General features: G+C 45.9%; 1 protein-coding gene across 6 annotated transcripts in view; it reads right to left on the reverse strand.

The window, feature by feature from the left end:
* Positions 1–559: 559 nt before the first annotated feature.
* Positions 560–25,547, reverse strand: part of PPP6R3 (protein phosphatase 6 regulatory subunit 3) — a 144,888-nt gene continuing 119,900 nt past the window's right edge. For 3 of the 6 annotated variants that reach the window (XM_082269817.1, XM_082269815.1, XM_082269818.1), the window contains exons 20-24: positions 24,729–24,826; positions 14,185–14,329; positions 10,215–10,232; positions 9,803–9,922; positions 560–1,943 (exon numbers count right to left, since the gene is read on the reverse strand). In XM_082269817.1, the coding sequence (XP_082125943.1) occupies positions 1,892–1,943; positions 9,803–9,922; positions 10,215–10,232; positions 14,185–14,329; positions 24,729–24,826 (433 nt within the window). In that variant the 3' untranslated portion in view covers positions 560–1,891. The remainder of the gene's footprint in view (positions 1,944–9,802; positions 9,923–10,214; positions 10,233–14,184; positions 14,330–24,728; positions 24,827–25,547) is intronic. The other 3 variants (XM_082269819.1, XM_082269820.1, XM_082269816.1) reach the window with 1 other exon arrangement.

A 25,547-nucleotide genomic window follows, 5' to 3' on the forward strand; every position in this document is an offset into this window, starting at 1 on the left:
CAAGACGTTTAACTCGCAGGCCCTCCCCTTTCTGGTGGGACTGTGTCGTGGCTGACCTAGCGCGGAGCTGAGGTCTGCGCGCGCTGGCTGGCCAGACTGGGGTGACCACTAGATCTAGATTATCCAGCCAGTCGCCCAGTCCACCAGTTGATTGTACATGTGACAGGAAAACATTTCTATCTAAAGAAAAAATTGCCAGGACCAAAGATCCCAGCAAGGAACTAGGTCCTTCTGACTAGGCAGAAAAAACCTATAGCAGAGAGTGGGAGTATATCCTGAGATTGCCCATAGGCGTAGCCAGACTTTTTCTGCCTAGTGTCCTACTCCTGTAGTGGGGAATGTATAACCCAATGGTTAGGAATATAAGGAGCTGCGTCTGTAAATGAACAAAAGTAAAAAGAAAAAAAAAAAGTTTTGCCTTCAGGTACAGTATTACCTTAAAATAACATTTTTGTTCTCACATTTAGTTATGCATTGAGGTGGCAGAGCTATAATTTGGCTTTACAGAACTCTTTAGAAAAAATGTGCATCAAACTAAACAAGGTAAAAGACACCCAGAAAAAAAGCATATTTTTCTTTTTATTGTAATATGCAATGTAATGCTTAGGCACGTTGCATGGGAGACTACGCCTAAAACTTGTTGGCCTCTGTGTAGAGTCTTTTTCTCTCAAAATACCTGTCTAGGAGAGGTCTCACAACCAATAAGAATCTATTCAGAAAATTAGATTTACATCTACAAAAAAAGATGTGCAAGAGGTGGGCAACGCTTGTGTCAGACTGGGAACAGAACATTGCTTTTCCTGCTTCAAGAAGGCGAACTGGAGGAATATAGAAACATTATAAATTACATAGAATTAGCTTTTTTTGTAATCACTACTTATGTACAACCAGTTTTGGACAAAAAAAATAAAATAAAATAACTGGTTTTTAACTTGTATATAAAAATAATTCACAGATCGGCACAGAAAACACCTGACATGCAAATTTAAGTTTGATCTGGATATTAAAAATGTATGATAAAAATGCCTTCCCTGCTGTCATATGGGAGCAGCATAAAATTAAAAACTAAAAAACCTGTATTAAAAAAAAAAAAAAAAAACTCCCAAATGAAAAATTGGCAGGTGAGCCGATTTCACAGAAATGAAACTTTTCACCTGTGACTTGCGCAAACCAAGACAGAACATATGGCTTTACAATAACAATCTGTCAACTGTAGTAATAAATACTTAAATCTACCAATAAACATTTGAGTTGAATAAAAAAAAAAAAAAAAAAATTACAGCAATGGATAACCAGATAAGATTTGCTGCAAAATTTAAAACACTGGAACAAAAAAATACCCATATTTGGATCGCTTTTGGTAACCTAAATACAATTATTACATTTACAGGAAGAGTTCTATCAAAGAATATTTTTGAGAGAAAATTGACTATTGTACAATGTGGAACAAAAAATAAAGTTAAATGCATGAACTGGTAAATACTTTGGTCACACTAATTGTCAAATAGTTATGCTTTCAAATACATTAGATTTTTTTTTTTGTATACACTTTATAAAAACTATTTTTACAACCATTTTAACCATAGTATCACTATTACTGAAGTGGTGAGTTCTTAAGTCATAGGGCACCGGTTTTGTTTAGAATACAATACAATATAAACATACACAAAAGTCTCGTTTTGCAATGTGCAATATTTTTTTTACACTTTCAAGTCTGTACAACACCTTAAACCCTAAGAAAAAAATAAAATGTTGCTGGTCCTGATCCCTTGCAAAGTTAGTGCAGCAGTGACTGGCGCCGGCAGGCCTTTGCCAATATCCTCAAGTAACACCACTTAGAATCCCAATGGATATCAGTCTGCAATCTTCCACTAACAATAGGCATTGCACATCATACTGGGCCATTTGCAGGAGCTCCGTCTAGAAGAATTTGCTCCGGTGTCCTAGAGAAGCCATGAAAAATCAGTTAGTTGGACTGTATGAAAGAAAAAAAATCAACCAGGAAACATGGGTACAAGCTGGTAAACAAATTAGAATTCAGGTAGTGGAAGCAGGTAATCAGGAAACATGATGACGAACTAGTAAAAATTAACAGGAACTCCAGCTCAAACCTTTTCAGAGTAATGAAAGGTTAGAACCCTTCACCACTGGTAAGGGGACATTTTTTTATTAGGGACAGACCACAATACACTGAGAATTTCACCAGGAGTTAGGGAAACAAGAGCCAAAAGTATAATTTTTCACTGGCCATAAAATGATTTTCTCTGCGTTAATTGAAGGACAAAGCTTAGGTTTATAAAATATGGGTTTGATGTCGCCACCTTCAGGAGCGAAACCCTAGGTGTAACACCTTCGATGTAACTAAACTAAAAGCACGCCTCTGGTGATGGTTAACTCCCAAACCTGCAACATGGTGTTCAGTTAGTAGTGAGCAGTAGTAGGAAAATAACTTGAGAGAGGCAGGAAAGACTGGGTGGGTGCTGTGTCCTTCACTGAAAAATTCTTTACTCCGAGTTTATTGAATACAAAAATCTCTATACAGTCAGAAGAGATTACACTACCCTCCACCTGAGGGGCTATTTATATCAGTAAAATTGTATAGCCTTGCATGGACAAGTAATTTTTTTTACTAATATAATTTAATCTGGTTATACAAAGTAAACTTACATAATATTGGGAGTAATTGTATACATTGCTATCCAGATGTATGACACCCAGCACCACCATTAATTGATTAAAAAAAACTCTTAATCAACTGGAACAAAAAACATCCAAAGAAAAAAAAATAGCAAAAATAGGAAGAAAGAAAAGTTCTACGCCCTACTCCTAGGGAACGACTGGACTGTGTTGCAGATGCGGGGTGGGGTGGCCACTGCCAGAGGGTTGCCTCTTAATTTAGTTGCACCTAGCATTCTGCTTTTAGGGTGGCAACATCGAACATGTCATGAAGGTAAGCCGTGTCCTCCTTTCTTCAAAGTAATAAAAAGATTCACTTTTGACTGCTGTAGTGGGACAAGGTGATCCCATCTTGGAATTTTTCCTTATTCTTTAAGCATTGTGGAGCAATTCCTCCTCAAGCTTACACTAGAAGCACTAAAGTCATTTAAAGTTGGCAGCTCAGCTCCCCTTGCTCCCCCCTCCCAGAGCTTCTGCTCTGTCTTTACCTTAGAGAACTGCTGTTCAGCAAATTTCACATGAAGTGTACCTGTTGTGTGTGATAAAGCCTGGGGTTAGTAGGCCAAGAGGCACATAGTACTAGACCTTTAAAGTACACCTGCACTGATCCTTAAATGTAAACTGCATAACAGAGCTCCATTCTCAAAATCATTTACATTCTGCTGGCAAATACCAACTTTAGATAAAAAAAAAAAACAAACAGAATTTTTGTAAAATCTTACCGTAAAATTCCTTTCTCTGAGTCCTGACAGTCACTGCCCACTCATTCAGTCTTCACCAATGGGTATTGACCTCTTATCCATAGAAGCAAGCTAGGCATAAGACTTGGTAAAAACAAAGTAATTTACATAGACACACCGATGGGGGCTGTCCCACTGGTCCAATACCCCCCTGCTATCAGCATTCCCAACTCAGTTTGGTAGCAAGCAGTTAAAGTCCAAAAGAACCCCAATAGAGGGGCCGGAGCGGCGACTGTCAGAGGACTCAGAGGACGTAAGAAAACTGAATTTTTGTAAAATCTTACCGTAAAATTCCTTTCTCTGACAGTCGCCGCCCACTCATTCAGTCTTCACCAATGGGATGTCCCAAAGCAGTGTAGACATGAGGGGTGGGAAACGTAACCGTCACAAAGGCAACGCAGCACCCAAGTCAGAGAAAGGAACCTTACTCAAACAGAAAGGTAAATCCTCTGGGTAACAAAAAAAGCTCAACTGGAGCAACAACCCAGGAAAGCAAAGAAACAAGGGGAAAACAACCCCTTTGCGGCCAAAGGAGGCATCAGCTGATGCCAGAACATCAAGTTTGTAAAATTTGGAAAAGGTGTGCACAGACGAACAAGTCGCAGCCTTGGACACCTGGACCACCGAAGCCTGATGCCGGAAGGCCCAGGATGGCCTTACCGCTCTGGTAGAGTGCGCCTTGACAGGGAAGGGCGGCGAATAGGCCTGTACAATCATCCGTTTGATCCATTTAGAAATGGTTGCTGCAGACGCAGCCATACCCTTCAGAGGTCCCTCAGGAAGAACAAAAAGAGAATCCGACTTCCTAAAGGATTCAGTGGACGACAGGTAAACCCTGATCGCCCGGACAAAATCCAAGGAATGTAAAGCAAACTCCTTAGGATTCGCACATAGCGAAGGCAAAACAATGTCCTCATTAAGGTGAAAATCAGAAACCACCTTAGGAAGGAAGGACTGGTTAGGTCGCAAGACCACCTTATCCCTATGAACCACCAGGTAAGGGGAGCGGCAAGACAGGGCCGCCAACTCCCGACACTCTGCGGGCAGAAGTGATCGCCACCAGAAAGGCAACCTTTTGCGACAGCAGAGGCAAAGAAATTTCACTGATGTTTTCAAAGGGAGGGCGTTGCAAAACGGACAGAACCAAGTTCAAGTCCCAAGGAGGTAAAATCGCCCTCCGAGGGGGGGCCAAATGACGCACACCTTGAATAAAGGTGCGAATCAAAGAGTTGGACGCCATGGGGCGCTGGAAAAGGACAGCCAGTGCAGATAACTGGCCCTTAATCGTGGTCAACGCAAGGCACTGGTCCACACCAGTTGCAGGAAAGCCAACACCCTCGCCACCGAGAAGGAGCAAGGAGGGAGGCCCCCGGATTCAACCAGGCAAAATAAGCCTTCCAGGTTCAGTAATAGATCTTACCAGATGAGGCCTTCCTAGCCTTGAGCAGGGTAGGAATGACCTCCGATGAGACCCCCATCTCTCAGGACCTGGCTTTCAACAGCGATGCCGTTAAAGCCAGCGACTGTAAAGCAGGATGGAAGATCGGTCCCTGAGACAGTAGATCGTCTCGTAACGGTAGCCGCCATGGAGGCTCGATGGCCAGTTGAATGATGTCTGCGTACCAAGACCGGCGTGGCCAGTCCGGGGCCACCAGAATCGCCAACTTCGGTTTCGAGACCAACCTGTGAAGGAACCTGGACAACAACTGAATCGGGGGGGGGGGGGGGGGGGGGGGGAGGCATAAATCAGGCGATACTGATTCCAAGGCACCACTAGCGCATCCGAGGCGTCTGCCAGAGGATCGCGCGTTCTTGCCACAAACCTTCCTACCTTGTTTAGCCGGGATGTGAACAGATCCACATCCGGGGATCCATATCTCGCACACAGCATTTGAAACACCTCCGGGTGCAAGGACCATTCCCCCTGGTCCAGGGTCTGGCGACTCAGATAATCGGCCTGCCAATTCTGCACACCCGGAATGTGAACTGCCGAAATCGCCGGGACATGTCTCGGCCCAAGACAGAATTCTGGTCACTTCCTGGGCCGCCTGGGCACTCCTGGTGCCCCCTTGGTGATTGATGTAAGCCACCGCAGTGGCATTGTCCATCTGCACCCGTACAGGGCGGCCCCGAAGACGATCCGACCAATGGAGCAGGCACAGTCTGATCGCTCTCAATTCCAAGCTGTTTATCGGCAGGGAGGATTCCTCCACTGACCAAGTGCCCTTGGCAGACAGGGTGCCCAGAACGCCACCCCAGCCCGACAGGCTGGCATCCGTGGTAATCACCATCCACAGCAACGGCCGGAAGGACTTCCCCCTCCTCTACAGCCGGAGACTGGAGCCACCACAGAAGATCCACTCTGGTTTGGCGACTTAAAGATACCCTCAGGTCCAAGGGCTGAGGAAGCCTGTACCATCTGGCCTGTATCTCCGCCTGGAGAGACCGCGTGTGAAACTGTGCAAACGGTATCTCCTCAAAGGCTGACACCATAAACCCCAGGGACCGCATACAGGTCCTGAGCGACGAGGACTCGTTGTCCCTGAGGGACCTGACCTTGTCCAGCAAGGTCCGGAGCTTGTCCTCTGGCAGAAACACCTTCGCTTGGGCGGAGTCCAGGACCATCCCCAAATAGAGGAGACGAACCGAAGGAGACAGTCGACTTCTGAACGTTGATGGTCCATCCGAACTCCTGGAGCGTGTGAACTGTAGTGGACAGATCGCGCAGCAGGCTCTGACTGGCACTCGACCTTAACAGGAGATCGTCCAGATATCCCAAGATCGCAATGCCCTGTGCCCGTAACAGGCCCAAAACAGGAGCCAACACTTTGGTAAACACCCTTGGAGCCGAAGCGAGACCGAAAGGTAACGCCACAAACTGATAGTGTTCCTCCGCGATTGCGAAACGGAGGTACCTCTGATGACCTTCGAATATGGGGATGTGTAAATATGCATCCTTGAGGTTGATGGAAGCCAGGAAATCTCCCGGGCTCAGGGAGGCTACCACCGAACGGAGTGATTCCATGCAGAATTTCTGAATGCGCACATAGCGGTTCAGAGCTTTCAAGTCCAGAATCGGACGCACATTGCCCTCCTTTCTGGGCACAGTGAACAGATTTGAGTAAAACCCCTGAGATCTGTCCCGATGCGGCACCGGGACTATCAACCCCTGGGCGAGAAGAACCTGAACCGCCCGATGAAGATCTTGCAACCGATCTGGGGTCAAATGAAGATTTGAGGGAAAGAACCTGTCCGCTGGTCGCGAAAGGAATTCGATCTTGTAGCCTCATCGAATGATTTCCTGAACCCACCTGTCCGGAATCCGGAGCAGCCAAGGTTCGAGAAAACCGTGTAGACGTCCCCCAGCCCTGGAACGGGTGAGGGCGCCCCTTCAGGTTGAGGCGGACTGGGCCGCCGTTCCAGCCTGGGTGGCTTTTGACTTGCCCGCCCAAGGCTTCCTCTGGCCACCATGGCCCTTAAAGGGTTTCCCCTTGTCTTGTGCTTTGAAGGCAAGAAAGGACCCCTGGTTCGGTTTAAAGGAAGGGCCCCGCTTAATGCGGAAGAACTTACCCTTAGGATTCTGGGGCAGCAGAGTGCTCTTGCCCCCCCAGTGACTCCTTTAACCAATTCGTCCAGGGATTCCCCAAAAAGACGAATCCCCGAATAAGGGATGTCAGACACCGTCTTCCTGGAAGTCTGGTCAGCCGACCAGCTCTTTAGCCAAACCAAGCGGCGGTTAAGCACCGCGACACCAGATAGGCGTGCGGCCAAAGGGGCCGCATCCAAGGCCGCGTCACAGGTACATAACCGCCTGGCTAATTTGGTCCACCATCTCCAAAGTAGCAGGAGGGGCAGAATCAGCCACAGGGGTGCACCTAAGCACCTTGGTCCAATCTGCCACAGCTTGAGACACCATGACGGAGGCGAAAAATAAGTTTCAGCAAGGAAGCCGCCACCATATAGGCGTGGTGGGCGAGAGATTCCAACCGCCTATCCGTAGGTTCCCTGAACACTGGAGAATCCTCCGTGGGTACCAGAGTGGCCCTGTTCAATCTGGACACCGTGTGATCCACTTTAGGAGCCACAGACCAGCGCAAATCCATAGGAGACGCAAAAGGGTAACGGAGTTGGAACCGTTAAGGCACCACAAAATTGCGCTTCAAATTGCGCCATTGTTCATTCACCATCTCGTGAAACTCAGCGGGACAAGGAAACACCTGTGCCGCTTTTTGGGATCTGCGGGTCGCAAAAGAGGGCCGCTTACCCGGAGGGTTGGGCTCATCCTCCAAATGTAGTGTATCTTTTACAGCGGTAATCAGCGCAGACATAGCAGCGCATTCTCTGGCCGTCCCAGGGGGGGAATCATCCCCCTCCTCGTCCTCCGCCTCCCCGTCAGACAGGGAGGAATGAGACCCCTCAAGGGGTACACTATCTACGGCAACCATGTCAGACTGAGAATCAGAAGAGTGAGAAAACCTAGGCCTTTTTCTAGTATCCCGTTCAGCCATTAAAAGATCCACCTTGGACGCTAAAGTTGCAAGTGCAGCAGTAAGCGCAGACGATTCAGAGGAGCCTGAGTCATCCACCAAAGCTGGGGGAAATTTGCTGTCCTGGGACTCCATAAAAAATTTTGGTGCTGGCCCTTTAAATCGCAAAAACACGGTGATCCCGCCGCAATGCACCGATATTAGGGACTATACTCACAACCCCTCAGGCAGGAATAGAACTGATAGCCAGAGATATTCCCCACAAAACAGCAAGAACAGACCCCCACAAGTGTTAACATGCAGGCTGACGATCTCGCTCTGTAAGAAGGAAGTGATGTCACACCGCATGAGGCTGACGATCTCTCTCTGTAAGAAGAAGGAAGTAATGTCACAACGCATGAGGCTGAACAGGACACAGACTAAGGGAAAATGGTTGCCCATAGAAAACAATGGGAGGCTCCGGGAAAATGGCCGCCGAACATGTGCACAGAACAAAACACCTTGCCACACACAAGATGGCGCCCGAAGGCGCCAAAAAACACTACACAGAAGTGCCAACAGTGAAGCCAAGCAGCCGCCCACACCTAAAATGGCGGAACCGCGGTTTCTCACCGCTGTGGGTCGCCCATGCATGTCTGCACCCAGCACAGTCACAACAGTGTCACCGAGGGTAGGGACCCCCCACAACCCCCAACATAGCGTCCTAAACGCGGTAGAGCCCCCACAGGGATCGGGAGTAAGGCGAGCCCCATACACACAGACATGAGGGGATAACACAGACCTAGCAGACTGCCATCCCCAGAGGCCCCACACAGAACGTACTTACCGTACCAGATGTTCTGGGCGCCTCATCGACGGGAAGCCTCCCACCCCAGGTGGTGGGGGTGCCATCAGCCAAAAATACAGGACTCTAGCAACGCACGGAGCCGCGGTTAAGACGTCCAATCGAGGTGGCCACCTAGCGGGCTTTGGTCCCTGAGGACAGGGACAGGTCGTTTGCTAGGCCAGGGCGTACGCATAGCCTGCTAAACGCTCGATGGCGGGCTGGGATTCCATAAGGCCCTCTGTCCTGGAGCACCAGGACAACCAGTCCGACTCTCAGCTCCGCAAATGCCGTAGTCTTCCGAAGATCCGACTAACTAAGCACAGGAAACAAATAAAAACGCTACTAGTGTAAAGAAAAAACACTAAGCAGAAAATAAAGCAATAAATAGAAGGCTGAGACTGCACCCCCAGCACAGGGAGAGCCTATCTTACTCCTAACTAGGCAGAAGACAAACCGAGTTGGGAATGCTGATAGCAGGGGGATATTGGACCAGTGGGACAGCCCCCATAGGTGTGTCTATGTAAATTACTTTGTTTTTAACAAGTCTTATGCCTAGCTTGCTCCTATGGATAAGAGGTCAATACCCATTGGTGAAGACTGAATGAGTGGGCGGCGACTGTCAGAGGACATAAGAGAAAACTAATTTTTGGCCTGTTTGTTTCCGTGCCTCAGCGGCCAGCAGGAACATAAGTTAGAAAAAGCGCAGATTTCCTAATCCTGGAGATTTCAGCAGGAACCGGTCAACATTCTGTACATGTGTACCACTGTCTGTTCAACAGAAGCTGGTCTAATGACTTGCTTTTGTCGAATGGTCTTACTGGAAAACCAGCATTCGATCAGCGCTTGCAGACAATGGCCCCCTGTCAGATTACAAGAGCACAGTCAGTGAGATCCCCACATCAAAGAGTTGGGTTGATGCAGGGATCGTGTTTTTTTTTTCAACCAGCGGGTTGAGCCAAAAAAAATTAAAGAAAAACCTAACGTTTACAACCAATTTTATTTTAGTAGCAGTTTTAACCTTCTACTGACCGTATACACTGCTTACCAGTATATTTAAGTATTCATCTACTTACTTCTGTTCTTGGTTGCTACTGTTTGGCTGAGAAACTGGAGGGTTTTCCATAGAGGAATCGAAGCTCTCCACAACATATTTACAGGCTGGGTCATTAGAGGTAGACAGTTTCCCTTCCTCACTGCAAAAGAGGGAGTCATTGGTGAGGTGTAAATACATAAAGTATCATGCAATAAAGTATTGAAAATGATGAATTCATGCAATGGAGGTCAGTGGTTGGAATCAGGAATGAGAGATTAGTTTCTGGCAGCAGATTTACGTAAAAAAAAAATGCATGTTCCATGGACTGATAAAAAAAACAAAACAAAAAAACAAACCAACCAACAAAGTGAGGATGCAAAATATTTAGAAGGGAGATCTGGTATATAGGGGAATATATGAGAAAACCTGCACAGTGTACAAGAGATACATACCAATAGGATTTCAACACTCTGAAGCCAATAGTGTGCAATGAAGAGGGAAAGGAGGAGAAGCAGGCATAAAAAGAATGCTACTTAGTACAGGTAGTGTGTGGTGTGGGCACAGCTGCATAAATAAAGCACATTGATCATTTATTGCAGCAACTACAGGCCTCAGCCCCATTCAAATGAGCAGTCTATGTACACTTAAAACATACCTTCAATAAAGAACAGAACACACACTCTCAAAGATATTAAGTGTGTATCAAAAGGCTACCTGAACTGGGAGGTTGTGGCCAGTGAGATAATTTGTACCTACTGCAATTTACAGTGCTGACAGTATCTTGCTTTCAGTCACTAGCGGTAAAGTGGGACTTCTTAGGGCACTTTAACCAGTTCCCACCCAGGGCAATTTTGACATTTCCCCACTACATAAAAAAAAAAAAAAACAAACTATTTTTTTTGCAAGAAAATTACTTAGAACCCCCAAACATGAGATAAATATAAATATAAATATAAATATATATATATATATATATATATATATATATATATATATATATATATATATATATATATATATATATATATATATATATATATATATAAATATAATGGTGATTGTTGCAATTTGTGTCACACAGTATTTGCCCAGTGATTTTTCAAATGCAGTTTTTTTGGAAAAAAATACACGAATGATTTCTAAACCAAAAAACCCACAATATATAACCCATTTTTTTGTAAAATTTTAAAGATTATGTTGCACCGAGTAAATAGTTAAACAAGTCAAGCGTTAAAATTGTGCATGCGGAATGGCGGCAAACTACGGTACTTAATCTCCATAGGCGCCGCTTTCAATTTTTTTTTTACAGGTTACCAGTTTAGAGTGGGAGGAGGTCTAGAGTTCGAATTTTTGCCCTTGCTCCGACGTTCGCGGGGATACCTCACAAGTGTGGCACGGACATGGTTTACATGCAGACCTACAAATGTGTTTGCTTCTGCGTGAGAGCATGGTGGAACGGGGGTGCTTTAAAACCACTTTTTTATTATTTATTTTATATTTAATACTGTCCATTTAATTTATTTTATCACTTTTATTCCTAATCACAAGACATGTAAAAATCCCTTGTGATAGAAATAAGGCATGACAGATCCTCTTTATGGAGAGATCTGGGGTCTATAAGACCCCAGAGATATCTCCTCTACCCTGGAAAGCATGAGATGGCCTTTACATTGCAGGCATCACCCAGATATCTCCACTCAAAAGTCCACAACATCATGCGAGCGGGAAACGGTTAAATAACTGCAAAGAGGACCTTCAGCAGTGTGAATATGCTCACTAGCCAGTAAGCAGTCAGGTAACCGAAGAGGAAAGTTGCAACAGGAAATACTGTTGTAACCCTGGATGTGTGTGAATCACAGAATTGGCTGAACAGAAATACAAAAACAGTTTGGCAAATTATACAGTAATTTACATATCGTTCACGGTGCAGCTGTAGATCTACTTTAATCTCTATTTGGCATGAGACAGGAAAAAAAATTATTTGAGCAAAGTAGAATTTATACAAAAAGGGAGATTAAAACACAAAGGATTCATGCACACAAGGCGTTTACCTTGCACCTCTGAATGCCATAATGGCAGGAGAAAAGCTGCTTAAAAACCGCAACTAAAGCCACGTGTATTGCATTTAAGCATTGATGGATTCCACTGGCCAGAATATTAATCTGGCCACTAGAACGCAGTACTGCTCAAATGCACCTAAAAACATCTAGTGTTTAGGCACGTTTACATGCGTTTAGCATTTTCTTGCTCTTTAGACCCTTCTCCTGAAAGTGCCTTACATGCATTTTTTTTAGCCTGTAAACACCTGTGTGCATGGACACACAGGTTAACCACTTCAGGTCCGCCCCATAGCAGTATTACTGCTACAGGGTGGCACATGTGCGCCGGATCACGTGTATATATACATGAGCTGGCTCTGTTGGATAGGGTGAGTGTTGGCGGCGGTTCATTTCCACTGGGAGCAGGAGCCCAGGGGACTCAAAATCCGCCAGCACCCGCTGATTGTTCAGTACACAGGCAGAACAGCGATCTGCCTTTGTAAACATTGAACTCGTGTTCCGGCAAAGCAAGGACACAGATCTATGCCTTCCTTTAGTAAAAGCACCTCCCCCACAGTACACAAGCACTGGCTAGAAACACATTTAACCCTTTGATTGCCCCTTTTAACCCCTTCCCAGCCAGTGTCATTAAGTGACAGTGCATATTTTATAGCACTGATCATTGTAATGTTACTGGTCCCCAAAAAGTGGCAAGTGTTAAGCCCCATACACACGCACTGATTGTCGGCCGAACGATCAGCCGTCTTTTGTCCGGTGCTGTCCTGTCGGTTGAAAAGTGCTAAAGACTGCACACGAATTTTGTCGGCCAACAACAGCCGACTGCAGAAGTGATGTCGTGTGTTTTTTCTTCTCTGAGCATGCCCAGTCTTGCTCATCTGTTCCCCAGTCAGTACAGAATTCGGCCGACAAACAGCAATTGGCCGTTCTGGTGTTGGCCAACAAAAATTTTAAAGCCTGCACACCAGATTCTGTTCGGCCGAAAAGTCGCAGTCGGTTGTCGGAAGCATCATACTAACAAGCCGACAATCGGCCGATCGAACGTTGGCCAAATATTTACGGCCGACAATCGCTACGTGTGTACGGGCCTTTAGTGTCCAAATTGTCCGACCCAAAAATGGAGTCTCACTATAAGTCGCTGATCGCCACCATTACTAGTAAAAAAAAAAAAAATATCCCAAAGTTCGAAGACGCTATAACTTTTGCACAAACCAATCAATATATACGCTTTTTGGTAAGTGGATAAGAGAAGTGCTTTTAAATGCTGAAAAAAAAAAATGTCAAATGCCTGTAAAAGTGGAGTTTTATAGGATATATGACTTTTCTGACCAGAAGAGAAAACATTAGGAAAAAAAAATGCTCTCTAGCGCAACAGTTATAGTAGGCAATCTAAGAGCTTCCACAGGTGAATAAGAACGACCGTGTAATAGCTTTGTTCAGCCTGCCTCTCAGGGCCTTTGAGAAAGGTGGGCTGTAGCTCCTCGAAAAGGTGTAATAAAGCTATTATACCATCGATCTTGTTCACCTGTGAAATCCCTTTGAGTGCCTACTATACCGATTAAATTTCTCATTTAGTGTGAAGCATTTTTTTTTTTTTTTAAATATTTATTGTCTTACACATGCACACACTAAATGTATTAATTTTAAATTAAACTACTTTAAATTACCTAAAACTATATCGGTTTCACTAACTGGCCCCTAATCTACTATTGTGTCCCAAAGTAATGCAGCAGCTCTTAGGTGAAACATTTGAGAAACAGGAAGAGGGACAGGAAAGTATAAACGTCTCTTTAGCAGGTTTTCTTTTACGTTCAAATTTTTACACTTCTAGAGTTGCTCCAGGTGAGCTATTTAAAATTGATAAAAAACGCTATTTAGTACCAGTAGATTCATATGTAAATATCTTGCACATTTAAGTACATGTAATTCCAGCCAACAGCTGGTGGCCCAGGTTCCAAAAACCTGTGTATAGGGCTCAGGAGCTCAAGTTGAAATTGTACACACATGAGCTTGTTCGCATCATGCCCATTGAGCTGAATTTTTTTGCATGCCACTATACATGTATGGTGTAAACACAGCACATAAACCGTATTCTATGTGCCTTGTTCATGTCATACATGCGTGGCAATGTGCAGAACGAAAACAACTCAATGAATATGGTGTGAACAAGTCCTGGATGATTTCCAACGCTCTTAAGACTGCAAAGGAAACTTCAATCAGCGAGCCTCTCTGAAGCTCCCTTTATAGAGGAAGCATGTTTATACAAGTGTTTTTGGGTGTACCCTTACATGATTTGTAAAAAGTTTAAAACAAAAAATATAAAAATTACCTAAAATCAAGAAAGTTCTCATAAAAGCCATTTTACCTTTTAAAAACTGCAGTCTCTGTTTTTGCATCTACGGTAAGGCTGAGTGTTTCCTTCATACTTCCATTCATCACAGTTTCTGTCATCTGATCAGAGTTTTCCACTTCCTCTTCTCCATCAGAGCTGGCATCCATTGCAACAGTAACTGGAAACAAATGCCACATTGTCAACTTTACTGTATTATAGTGCTCAAAGCTTACATGCAATGACCTGCTCTCATTTCAGCATCTCCTGTGGCTAAATTCCCAGATACCATAAAGTTGAATTCTGATTTTTTTTTTTAAACACCTATGGTGTTTAACTACTTAAAGCGGAGTTCCGGCCACAACATTTTTTCTTTAATAAAAATACCCCCGGGACAGTCAGGGCTAGTACATTCCACAATGGATAGCCTCTGTACTGTCCCGGATCGCACTTACCTTTTAGAAGAAATACTTACCTTGAAAATTTCTTTTCCAGCGCTGCCATCTCGGATGTGGGCAGCTGAAGCCAGCGCGTCCTCTTCTCCCAGAATGTGCCTGCACCGGCCCGCTCGTCACTTCCGGTGCGTGCGCGTCATCCCTCCACAGATTCTGGGCATGCCCAAAAACTGTTTAGCAGGGAATGAGGCGCCGCACCGGAAGTGATGAGTGGGGCCGATGCAGGTGCATTGATTCCTGGGAGTAATGACGTTCAGCTCCCAGGAATCAATGCAAAGAGGAAGTGACGGCGTGGGCCGCGGCTGCAGAGGGAGGAAGTGGAAGAAAGGTGAGTATATTTTTCTTCAATAACAAGGTAAGTAAACAAAAAAAAAATCGTAACCATCCATTTCTTTTTCAGGTGACCAATAGCAAGCGGATGGCCCAAATAGATTATGTCGATTTTGTGGCCGGAACTCCGCTTTAAAGTGATTATAAAGTCTCATTTTTTTTCCCTATAAAAATAACAAACATATTCTACTTACCTGCTATGAGCAGTTGGTTTTGCACAGAGTGGCCAGGACCCTCTTGGGATGCTGGTGTCCCTCCCCCCTCCTGTTCAGTTCCCCCACAGCAAGGAGCTTGCTATGGGGGCACCTGAGCTAAATCACAGCTCCCTGTGTCTATTCAGACAGAGCCCTGACCTGGCCCTACCCCCTCTCCTGATTGGTTAGCTGACTGACAGCAGCGGCCGCCAATGGATGGCTGAGACACCCAAGGACATTTCTGGACAGAGAGGGATCTCAGGTAAGTATCAAGAGGCTGCTGCCCACAGAAGGCTTTATCTTAATGCATAGAAAGCATTAGGATAAAAAAAATTCTGTCTTTACAACCCCTTTAAGGACCAAGCCTATTTCTGACATTTGTTGTTTACAAGTTATCTTGTAATCTTCTTTCAGCGACCCCTAGCCACGCACTCTTTGGTTCAAATGTTTGTCGCCACTCCACGAGTGTGCGCAATTGTGAAGCATAACATGTTTGGTATCTATATACTCTGCTTAACATTACCTTTCACATTAAAGGAAAGAAATTGAGCTAACATTACGGTTTAGTTTTTTTATATGCAGTGACATTTATTTTTCCCAAAAGATTGCGTTTAAGACCGCTGCGCAAATACCGCGTGACAAAAAATATTGCAATGCCTGCCATTTTATTCTCCAGAGTCTTTGCTAATGTGTGTGTGATGTGTGTGTGATGTGTGTGTGAAAAAAATGGATTTTTGTAAAATCTTACTGTAAAATCCTTTTCTCTTAGCTCATTGACAGACGTAGTCCTCGGTGATTCAACACCCTCGGGTTATGCTGCCCTCTACAGGAGTAGGACTAGACAGGAAAGAAAACGTTCTGGCCACACCCTAGGGGCAGTCCCAGAGGGTATATCCTCTCACTTCCTGCTCTAGCAAATCAGTTATGTCACAAAGCAGTGTTTAGAGAATTTAACCCAACCCAACTCAAAAACAGAGGGGCGGGTACTACGTCTGTCAATGAGCTAAGAGAAAAGGATTTTACGGTAAGATTTTACAAAAATCCATTTTTCTCTATCGCTCATTGACAGACGTAGTCCTCGGTGATTCAACACCCTCGGGACGTCCCAAAGCAGTACCACAAATGAGGGGTGGGAAAATGGAAATCAAATCCAATCTAGAAGGCCCAACCGGTGCCAACTAGAAGTTTACAATGCTCATCCTCAATGATGAGACAACAGAAATTTTTCAACAGAAAAAAACCCGAGGTAGACCACTGGTCTCCTCAAATTGCGGCCTGCAAAACCTTGCGGCCAAATGAGGCATCCGCCGATGCCATCACATCAATCTTATAAAATTTTGTAAAGGTATGTACCGACGACCAGGTGGCCGCCTTACATACCTGGACCACTGACGCCTGATGGCGATAGGCCCAGGAAGTACTGAGCGCTCGAGTGAAGTGCGCCCTAACAGGGAACGGAGGATTCCGACCCTTAATAGAATAAGCCTGTACCACCGTCTGACTGATCCATGTAGATATGGTCGCGGCAGACACAGGCAACCCCCTTCAAGGGCTATCCTTGATCACAAAAAGTGAGTCCGTCTTACGAAAACAAGTTCGTAGTAGTCAAGTGTATCCTTCTGAACCCCATCCAAGGAGTGTAATGCAAACTCCCAAGGATGGTTAGTCTTAGGACACGGGGAAGGTAACACAATACTTTTATTCAGATGAAAAACTCTGAAAACCACTTTAGGAAGGAAGGATGGATTTGGAAGAAGAACCACCTTATCCCTATGAACCACCAGATATGGGGAACGACAAGATAATGCGGCCAGTTCTGACACCCTGCGTGCAGAAGTAATGGCCACCAAGAAGGCCACCTTCTGGGATAATGTAAGCAAGGGAACCTCCCTAATATCTTCAAAGAGAAGTTTCTGAAGACCCGACCACACTAAATTAAGATCCCAGGCGGTAAGGGTGCACGCACTGGCGGAGCCAGATGTCGCACCCCTTGGATGAAATTCCGCACCAAGGAATGATTAGCCAAAGGTTTCTGAAAGAAGATTGCTAACGCTGAAACCTGACCCTTGATAGTGCTCAAGGACAGTTTCTGCTCAACCCCTTGTTGCAGACAGACCAAAATTCGGGTCACCGAATAGGTATGTGGGGGAAATCCAATAGATTCACACCATGCAATAAATGGATTTTTGTAAAATCTTACCGTAAAATCCTTTTCTCTTAGCTCATTGACAGACGTAGTCCTCGGTGATACACCACCTTCGGGTTATGTTGCCTCCACAGGAGCAGGACTAGACAGGAAATTAAAAAGCTCTGGCCACACCCTAGGGGCAGTCCCAGAGGGTATATCCTCTCTCTCTCTGCCTCAGCAAATCAGTTATGTGAAAAAGCAGTCTTTAGAGATTTTAACCCAACCCAACTCAAAAACAGAGGGGCGGGGACTACGTCTGTCAATGAGCTAAGAGAAAAGGATTTTACGGTAAGATTTTACAAAAATCCATTTTTCTCTAGCGCTCATTGACAGACGTAGTCCTCGGTGATACACCACCTTCGGGACGTCCCAGAGCAGTATCACAAATGAGGGGTGGGAAAATGGAAATCAAATCCCAATCTAGAAGGCCCAACCGGTGCCAACTAGAAGTTTACAATGCTCATCCTTAATGATGAGACTCAACAAAAAAAAGAAATTTTTTTTTTTTTTTTTCAAACAGAAAAAACCCTCGAGGTAGACCACCGGTCTCCTCAAATTGCGGCCTGCAAAACCTTGCGGCCAAATGAGGCATCCGCCGATGCCGTCACATCAATTTTATAGAATTTTGTAAAGGTATGTACCGACGACCAGGTGGCCGCCTTACATACCTGGACCACTGACGCCTGATGGCGAAAGGCCCAGGAAGTACTGAGCGCTCGAGTGGAGTGCGCCCTAACAGGGAACGGAGGACTCTGACCCTTAATAGAATAAGCCTGTACCACCGTTTGTCTAATCCATTTGGCAATGGTCGCGGCAGATGCAGGCAAACCCTTTCTGGGGCCATCCGTGATCACAAAAAGTGAATCCGTCTTACGGAATGATTCCGTAGCTTTCAGGTATACCCTGATTGCCCGAACCACATCTAAGGAATGCAACGCATGTTCCCGATGATGCTTGGGCTGAGGACACAAGGAAGGTAGTACAATATCTTCATTCAGATGAAAATCTGAAACCACCTTAGGAAGAAAAGATGGCTTAGGATGAAGTACTACCTTATCCCTATGAATCACTAGGTATGGGGACTGGCATGATAATGCAGCCAGTTCTGACACCCTGCGAGCAGAAGTAATAGCCACCAAGAAGGCCACCTTCTGGGATAAAGCAAGCAAGGGAATCTCCCTGATGTTTTCAAAGGGAGGTTTCTGTAGAACCGACAAAACCAAATTAAGATCCCAGGGCGGTAAGGGCGCGCGGACTGGAGGAGCCAGGTGCCGCACCCCCTGGATGAAATTCCGCACCAAGGACTTGGTAGCTAAAGGTTTCTGAAAGAAGATTGCTAATGCTGAAACTTGACCCTTGATGGTGCTCAAGGCTAGCTTCTGCTCAACCCCTTGTTGCAAAAAGGCCAATATTCGAGTCACCGAATAGGTACGTGGAGGAAATCCTAAAGATTCGCACCACGCAATATAAGTCTTCCATGTGTGATAATAGACCTTGCTGGAAGTCGCTTTTCTTGCTTTAATAAGGGTAGGAATGACTGAAGTAGACAAACCTCTGTCCTTCAGTACTTTGGTCTCAATGGCCAGGCCATTAAACCCAGCGACTGTAAAGCATGATGGTAAATTGGTCCTTGAGACCACAGACACTCCCTGAGACGAAGTTCCCACGGAACGTCTGCGACTAGCATGTCCAAGTCGGCCAGGCCGGCTTGAGGAGGCCAGCCTAGAATTTCTAGAACCACTGGCGCTGATAGAATCTGAACCAGGCGTCCCTAGAGGTATCTGGCCCCGACCATCCGAGAAAGTCTGGTCGTTTTCTGTTCCCACACATTTATCAGATACCTGATTGTTATCAGGAAGGGTGATCTTTTCTGGTTGAACCTCAGGGACCGAAGTCACCCGACTAGAGGCTACTTGGCCTATCTGGTCAACCAGATCCGATTCCTGTGAGGTATAGGGACTAATCTTAGGAAAAGGTAAAGGAAAAGATCTATTCAGGGAACGGTAACTACCGCTTCCTGTAGTACTTAAATGTTGGAAGGGAAGAATCGCACCGGTAGTAGTGGTTGAAGCTCGATCTAATGTCCTGAATACCGGTGAAAACGTCCCCCCACCCTGAAACCGGGTGGGGGCGCACCTTCAGGCTGTGTACTCCTTTGCTTCGGGTTTGGCTGGGTTGGTCCTCTGCTTGTCCGACCAGCCCTTCTTGAACCCTCCTGGAGGAGTCTTGCCTTTCCCGCTAGTACCAGCCGGGCGCCCTTTATGGGCGGTAAAGAAAGGTCCTCGCTTGTTGCGAGGTCCCTTAGCTTTAGCAGCCTGTGGCAAAAAAGTGCTCTTGCCCCCAGTGGCATCCTTGATGATTTCATCTAGGTTGGCCCCAAATAGACGATTCCCCTGAAAAGGGAGATTTGTCAAGGTCTTTTTGGAACCTAGGTCAGCTGACCAGCATTTTAACCACAGCACACGTCTGAGGATCACCGCTGACATAGATGCATGCCCTAATAAGGGAGTAGTGTCCAAGGCTGCGTCACAGATAAACTGTAGCCCTTGTATAATCTGTTCCATCAAATCAGATGTCTCCTGGGGAATATCTTTTCCCCTAAGGTCTTGGCGTACCATTTTCGCCCATTCCGTAAGTGTCTGGGAAACTAGACCAATAACAATTACTGGTCTAAATGCTGACCCTATCAGAGAGAAGATGGTGCGGGACTCTGCTTCCATCTTTCGATCCACCGGATCCTTAAAGGACGAAGTGTCCTCCACTGGGATAACCGTGGCTTTATTCAGCCTGGAAATAGGTGGATCCACCACTGGTGGTACCGTCCATTTCTTAATGATGGATTCCTCAAACGGATAGCGTCTAGCAATACGCTTGGAAATAGTAAAGGTACGTTTAGAATGCTCCCATTCTCCTTTAATCTGATTACCGAAACATTTGGGTACAGGAAAAACCTTCACCGTTTTGATGGGCTTATTAGTACCAAAAGGAATCTCTGTTTCAGTTGCCTCTGCCGGTAAAGCCTCAAGTTTTAAGGTTTCCTGCACTGCCACAACTAGTGCGTCCACCAATGCTTCTTCCTGAATTATAGCAGGAGAAGAAGCGTCCTCCTCACTGTCTGAGGGGGCTTTACCTGGGATAACAGCCTTTGCAGAGGAACCTGCAACTGCAGTGACCATCTCTGAATCAGAGACAGAGGTGTCAGATAGTATAGGGGTAGGCGGGGGTCGCTTCCTTGACCCCCGTCCCTGACAGGCCGCCTCCACCCGAGCCACCATAGACTCCAAAATTGCTGTAAATGACTCTACACTCTGTGCACCGGCGGGTCCCGTGGCCCCCTCGAGGGAAACAGGTGGGGGAATATGTGTGGCAGGGTCCATGATAATTCCAGTCACTTGATAATATAATTCAAAAATAAAAAAAACTTTTTTTTTTTTCAGACCCCCAGCGCCACAAAAAGCCCCTTAGTGTTACCTGCTAGGGATCCCTATCGATCGAGAGAGAGAGAGAGAGAGAGAGAGAGAGAGAGAGATAGACCCCCAGGCTCACCACTTGATGCTCAGAGTTTAACTGCAACAGGTTACAGCGCTGTCTTGACAAACAGGAAGTCTTTTGGCTGGCTGCCCAGGAAGAAAGGAGGCGGCTCCGCCCCTCTGCACGCCTTCCGGCGCCTCCCCTAGCTCCACGAGGTGTTTGGATCACCTCAAACATGGCCGCCCCCATGCTGGAGACACGAGGCTACGCCAAAATGGCGGCTCGTGCGATCCAGCAAAAAAAATGGCGGCGGCCTGTACTGAATAGCGGTGTGCTGCAGGGCACACAACACTCTCTCTGCATGGGGATTTGGCGTGGTTGGCGGTACCGGCCCTGGCGGACCGCATGGCCATTCGGGAGGCCTGCTAATAGCTGGAGATCTGATTAGGAAGGCAGTCTACATGTCCGTGGCTTCTGACTGGTAGGTAGCTTATTCTTATCACCGTAAGATTCCCAGAATGCCACAGATTATAATCTCTTTAACATGTATACAATTAGATTGTTAGCTCCCAAACCAAGCCTCCTGGCTTTTTGCACATAAATCACACTCAAAGTAGGAGGATCTGTGTCATTTATAGGATAGAGAGGGACTATCTTACCATACAGAGAGGGGCCCGCGTTCACCACAAGACCCGTCAGGGGAAAAGGGGGAACATACTACTCACCATACCGGAACCAGGCGGGCACCAACTCCGGACAGTACCCCTCTCCACCGGGGCGGGAGGGCTGTCGACCGATATGGACGCCGTGACTCATGGTCTTTGGCGTTTCAGCGAGACGTTTAACTCGCGGGGTCAGTCCTTTAATGGGACTTTGTCGCGGCCGACCCAGCGCGGAGCTATGGCCTGCACGCGCTCGTAGGCTGAACTGGGGTGACCACCGGATCTCAACATCCAGCCCGTCGCCCAGTTCAGCTTTCTTGCTTGAAGATCTCACAGGAACACTGGAGAAAAAAAGCTGTCTAAAAAATCCTTTAAGAAAAAAATCTTGCCAGGACCCAAGATCCCAGCAAGGTATCTAGGTCCTTACTCCTAACTAGACAGAAAATAACTGATTTGCTGAGGCAGAGAGAGAGGATATACCCTCTGGGACTGCCCCTAGGGTGTGGCCAGAGCTTTTTAATTTCCTGTCTAGTCCTGCTCCTGTGGAGGCAACATAACCCGAAGGTGGCGTATCACCGAGGACTACGTCTGTCAATGAGCGCTAGAGAAATAAGACTTCCATGTGCTGGAAGTCGCTTTCCTTGCTTTAACTGGAGGTAGGAATAACTGAAGCTGACACTCCCTTGTCCTTCAGTACCTGGGTCTCAATGGCCAGGCCATTAAGCCAGCGACTGTAAAGCAAGATGGAAGATCGGTCCCTGAGACCGCAAATCCTCCCTGAGAGGAAGTCTCCAAGGAGCGTCCGCGACTAGCCTCACCAAGTCGGTGTACCAGGCTCGACGAGGTCAGTCCGGAATTTCCTGTATAACTGGAATTCCCTCCACCTCTATCCTGCGAAGAAGTTCCCGCAGCAACTTGAGAAGATGGAAGGCATGCCGTAGCGGATACTGCCCCCACGGGGCGATCAGCGTTTCTGCTGCGTCCGCTAGAGGATCGCGGCGCGAGCTACAAACCTCCGCACCTTCCTGTTAAGCCAAGGTGCCAACAGATCCACATCCGGGACGTCCCAATGAAGGGACAGCTAGTGAAAAACCTCTGGATGAAGAGGCCATATGCGATTGGATCCGAATCGGGCTGCTCTAGAGCTGCTCGATCCAGTAAATCAGACAAAATCTGATCGCTCTCAGTTCCGATACCCTTATTGGTAATCTGGATACTATCGGAAGAAATGACTTCCCCTGGTTGAGCATCGGAGACTTCCTGGTCCGCTCGCTCAACCGGATCCGATTGTCCAGGGAATCGGAATTCTGATTCCATTAAAAAAGAATCTCCTTCAGGAGAATTCGGGTATGAGACTGGGTATACGGTACTGCCTCTAAGAAGGCCACCATCAGTCCCAGCCAATTGACGGACAGCAACATCCGAATCGTTGACTGAACCTTCTGGAGTTTCTCCGCAAGGAGAAACTCTTGCCCAGGATGTATCCAACCTTAGGCCCAGATAGTTCAGTCTCCTGGTGGGAACCAGGGATGATCTTTGGGAAAGCGAAAAAACGCTGATGTCCTGCAATGATGGGGATATAAAGATAGGCCTCCTAAATGTCTATGGACGCCAGGAAATCCCCCTGATGCAGAGAGGCCACCACTGTACGGATGGACTCTATTTCTTCCCAAGTCCAGATTTGGACGCACCTTGCCCTCTTTCCTGGGCATTGTGAATAGGTTCGAATAGAACCCCTGAAACCGTTCAATGTTAGAAGGGAAGAATCGCACCGGTGGAAGTGATCGAAACTCGATCCTGTGTCCTCCAGAAACCGGTGAAGACATCCCCCCCACCCCAGAGATGGGTAGGGGCGCATCAGGCTGTATCTTCAGGCTTGGCTGAGCCGGACTTTTTGTTTAGCCGACCAGCGCCCTTTGAACCCCCCTCTAAAAGGGGCTTTGGAGGGTTTTGCCTTATCGCCCGCCCTGGCGGAACGAACAACTCTTTATGAGCAGAAAAGGAAGGTCCTCGTTAGTTACGAGGTCCTTTTATCCTAACAGTCTGTGGTAAGACAGCAGGTGGTACTGTCTATCCTATAAAGAGGAATTCCTCAAACGGATAGCACCTAGCCATGCGTTTGGAAATAACAGGGGTTCGTTTCAAAACGACCCCATTTGGGTAAAGGAAAATATCGCTGTATATTACACAGGATGCTTGTAAGTGTTCTCTTATCTCTTTAAACAATAAAATCGTGGGTAATGCACCATCAGTCCCTTCCTCTTTTCTATTGTGGTCCTCCTGTTGGCAACTCTACCCGTGGAAGCCCATAAAGATATTGGGAAGCTGCATCCATCCCTTTTCCCTAGTGTGGCCGTTTGGATTCCCTGGCACCACAGCATATGCTCCGCTTTCTCTCCAATGTGGTAAGGGTCCATTTACATCACTGGGTGTCACTTTAATTCACAGTCGTTGCACTATATTATGCTTTGTTGGATTTTTGTTTCGGTAAGAGGTTAATTCACCCATCACCTTACAAGAGTTTGTTTGGCACGTATTTACTTGAGAACACCCTTTTCTCAGATGGAATAGACTCCTCTTCGATTCATTCACCTATGGACAATGTTTGTTGTTAGTTTCATTTTATTATTTAGTAATTAGCGCACTTTTGTAATTCTCAGTTATTTTTTCACACATTTCTATTTTTCACAGTGCTGCTTTTACACGTTTGTATTGGTTTGCGCACCTTTTTTCACTTTTATTTCAAATCACATGAGATGTCTGAGTTGCAAAATTCAGCCATACAGATTGTATGGCTGAATTTGCATCACATTCAGGCCAAAGTCGCACAGGACCCTTTTTGGTCCACACCAGAATCATATCACATGGGTGTTTACACCTATGCAATCTGATTCATTTCTGAATTGACAGTTCGCACTGTGATTTGCGAACTGATCAGGGGGTGTGGTTAACCCTGTATTGACACCCCAGCGATTCGCATAAGGCAGTGTGAACTGTTTGCGAGTCGAGTGCAATGCGGTCACTTAAATCTTTAGAGTATTACTCCTGCAGTAAGGGTCTGTTCCTTTAAGTTTATGGGACATCAACAAGCAGCCATGGCAAGTCCAATACTATATTTGTACTGGACATGCTGTCAATCCAAGTCTACTTTTGTCAGAGGAAGTTGTATGCACACCATGGGGAATGGAAGGGGCTAGTTAAGGATGTAATTGAAGGGAACTAGGCCAGTATTTGTTACAATCACGAACTTGTATTTTAAAGTTCAAAAAACATCACTTACGTTCAGTTTGTGCAGAGGTATTGACACTTAGAGGATCCATTGGCTCTGTACTGGTTTCCATTTCAACCGGAGAACTACTTCTTGCTGTGTCCTTTGCACTATCAAAAGAACAACTCCATTACTCTACAGGTTTTAAACCATTTTTACGTCTGCTTGATAAAGCAAATTATAGGAGGATTACAATTTTGCCAAGGATTACAAAAAAAATTAAACCACTCTAGTATTTAGGGATCGATGAAATAGAGGGCTGTGTGCACACTGATACAGCATCACAGAATAATACATATACATATGTCTATGTAGGGGCAAGGAGATTAGATGAAAACTTAATTGAAAAGGGTAAATATTTTAATGTAAACCTACCATGGGAGACCAAAGAATGTAGATTCTGTTGCTATTACACTGACAGGTTGGCTGCAATACGTTGAAAAACCCTTACACATTGGGAAAGTCTAAATAAGTCAGAACCTCATATCTGCATAATTTTTCTGGATTTAATTCATTATGCAGTTGGAAAGGAGTCACCTTGCAGCAAACAAGTAATATATTTAGGAAATGGCAGCCTTGATGTTTGCCCTGTGACAGGTGTCCTTCAATTAGGATGAGAAATGCTGTATTCCTCTAAGGGCTCTTTCACACAAGTGTTGAAAATGGGTAGTTGGGTTTGCGTTTTTACTGCTTCCCAAACACTTCTCACTGGCTCTCAAAATTGGTAAAATAGGTAGCAGATGGAGGCGTTCACACTAGCATTAGCGTTGCAGTGAGGATAAAGCACCACTACAAAGTTTGGCAGGCGTTGACGCTTTGCACCTGCCTCCA

This window comes from Pelophylax lessonae (genome assembly GCF_965119305.1).
Source record: "Pelophylax lessonae genome assembly, chromosome: 10".
NCBI lineage: Eukaryota > Metazoa > Chordata > Amphibia > Anura > Ranidae > Pelophylax > Pelophylax lessonae.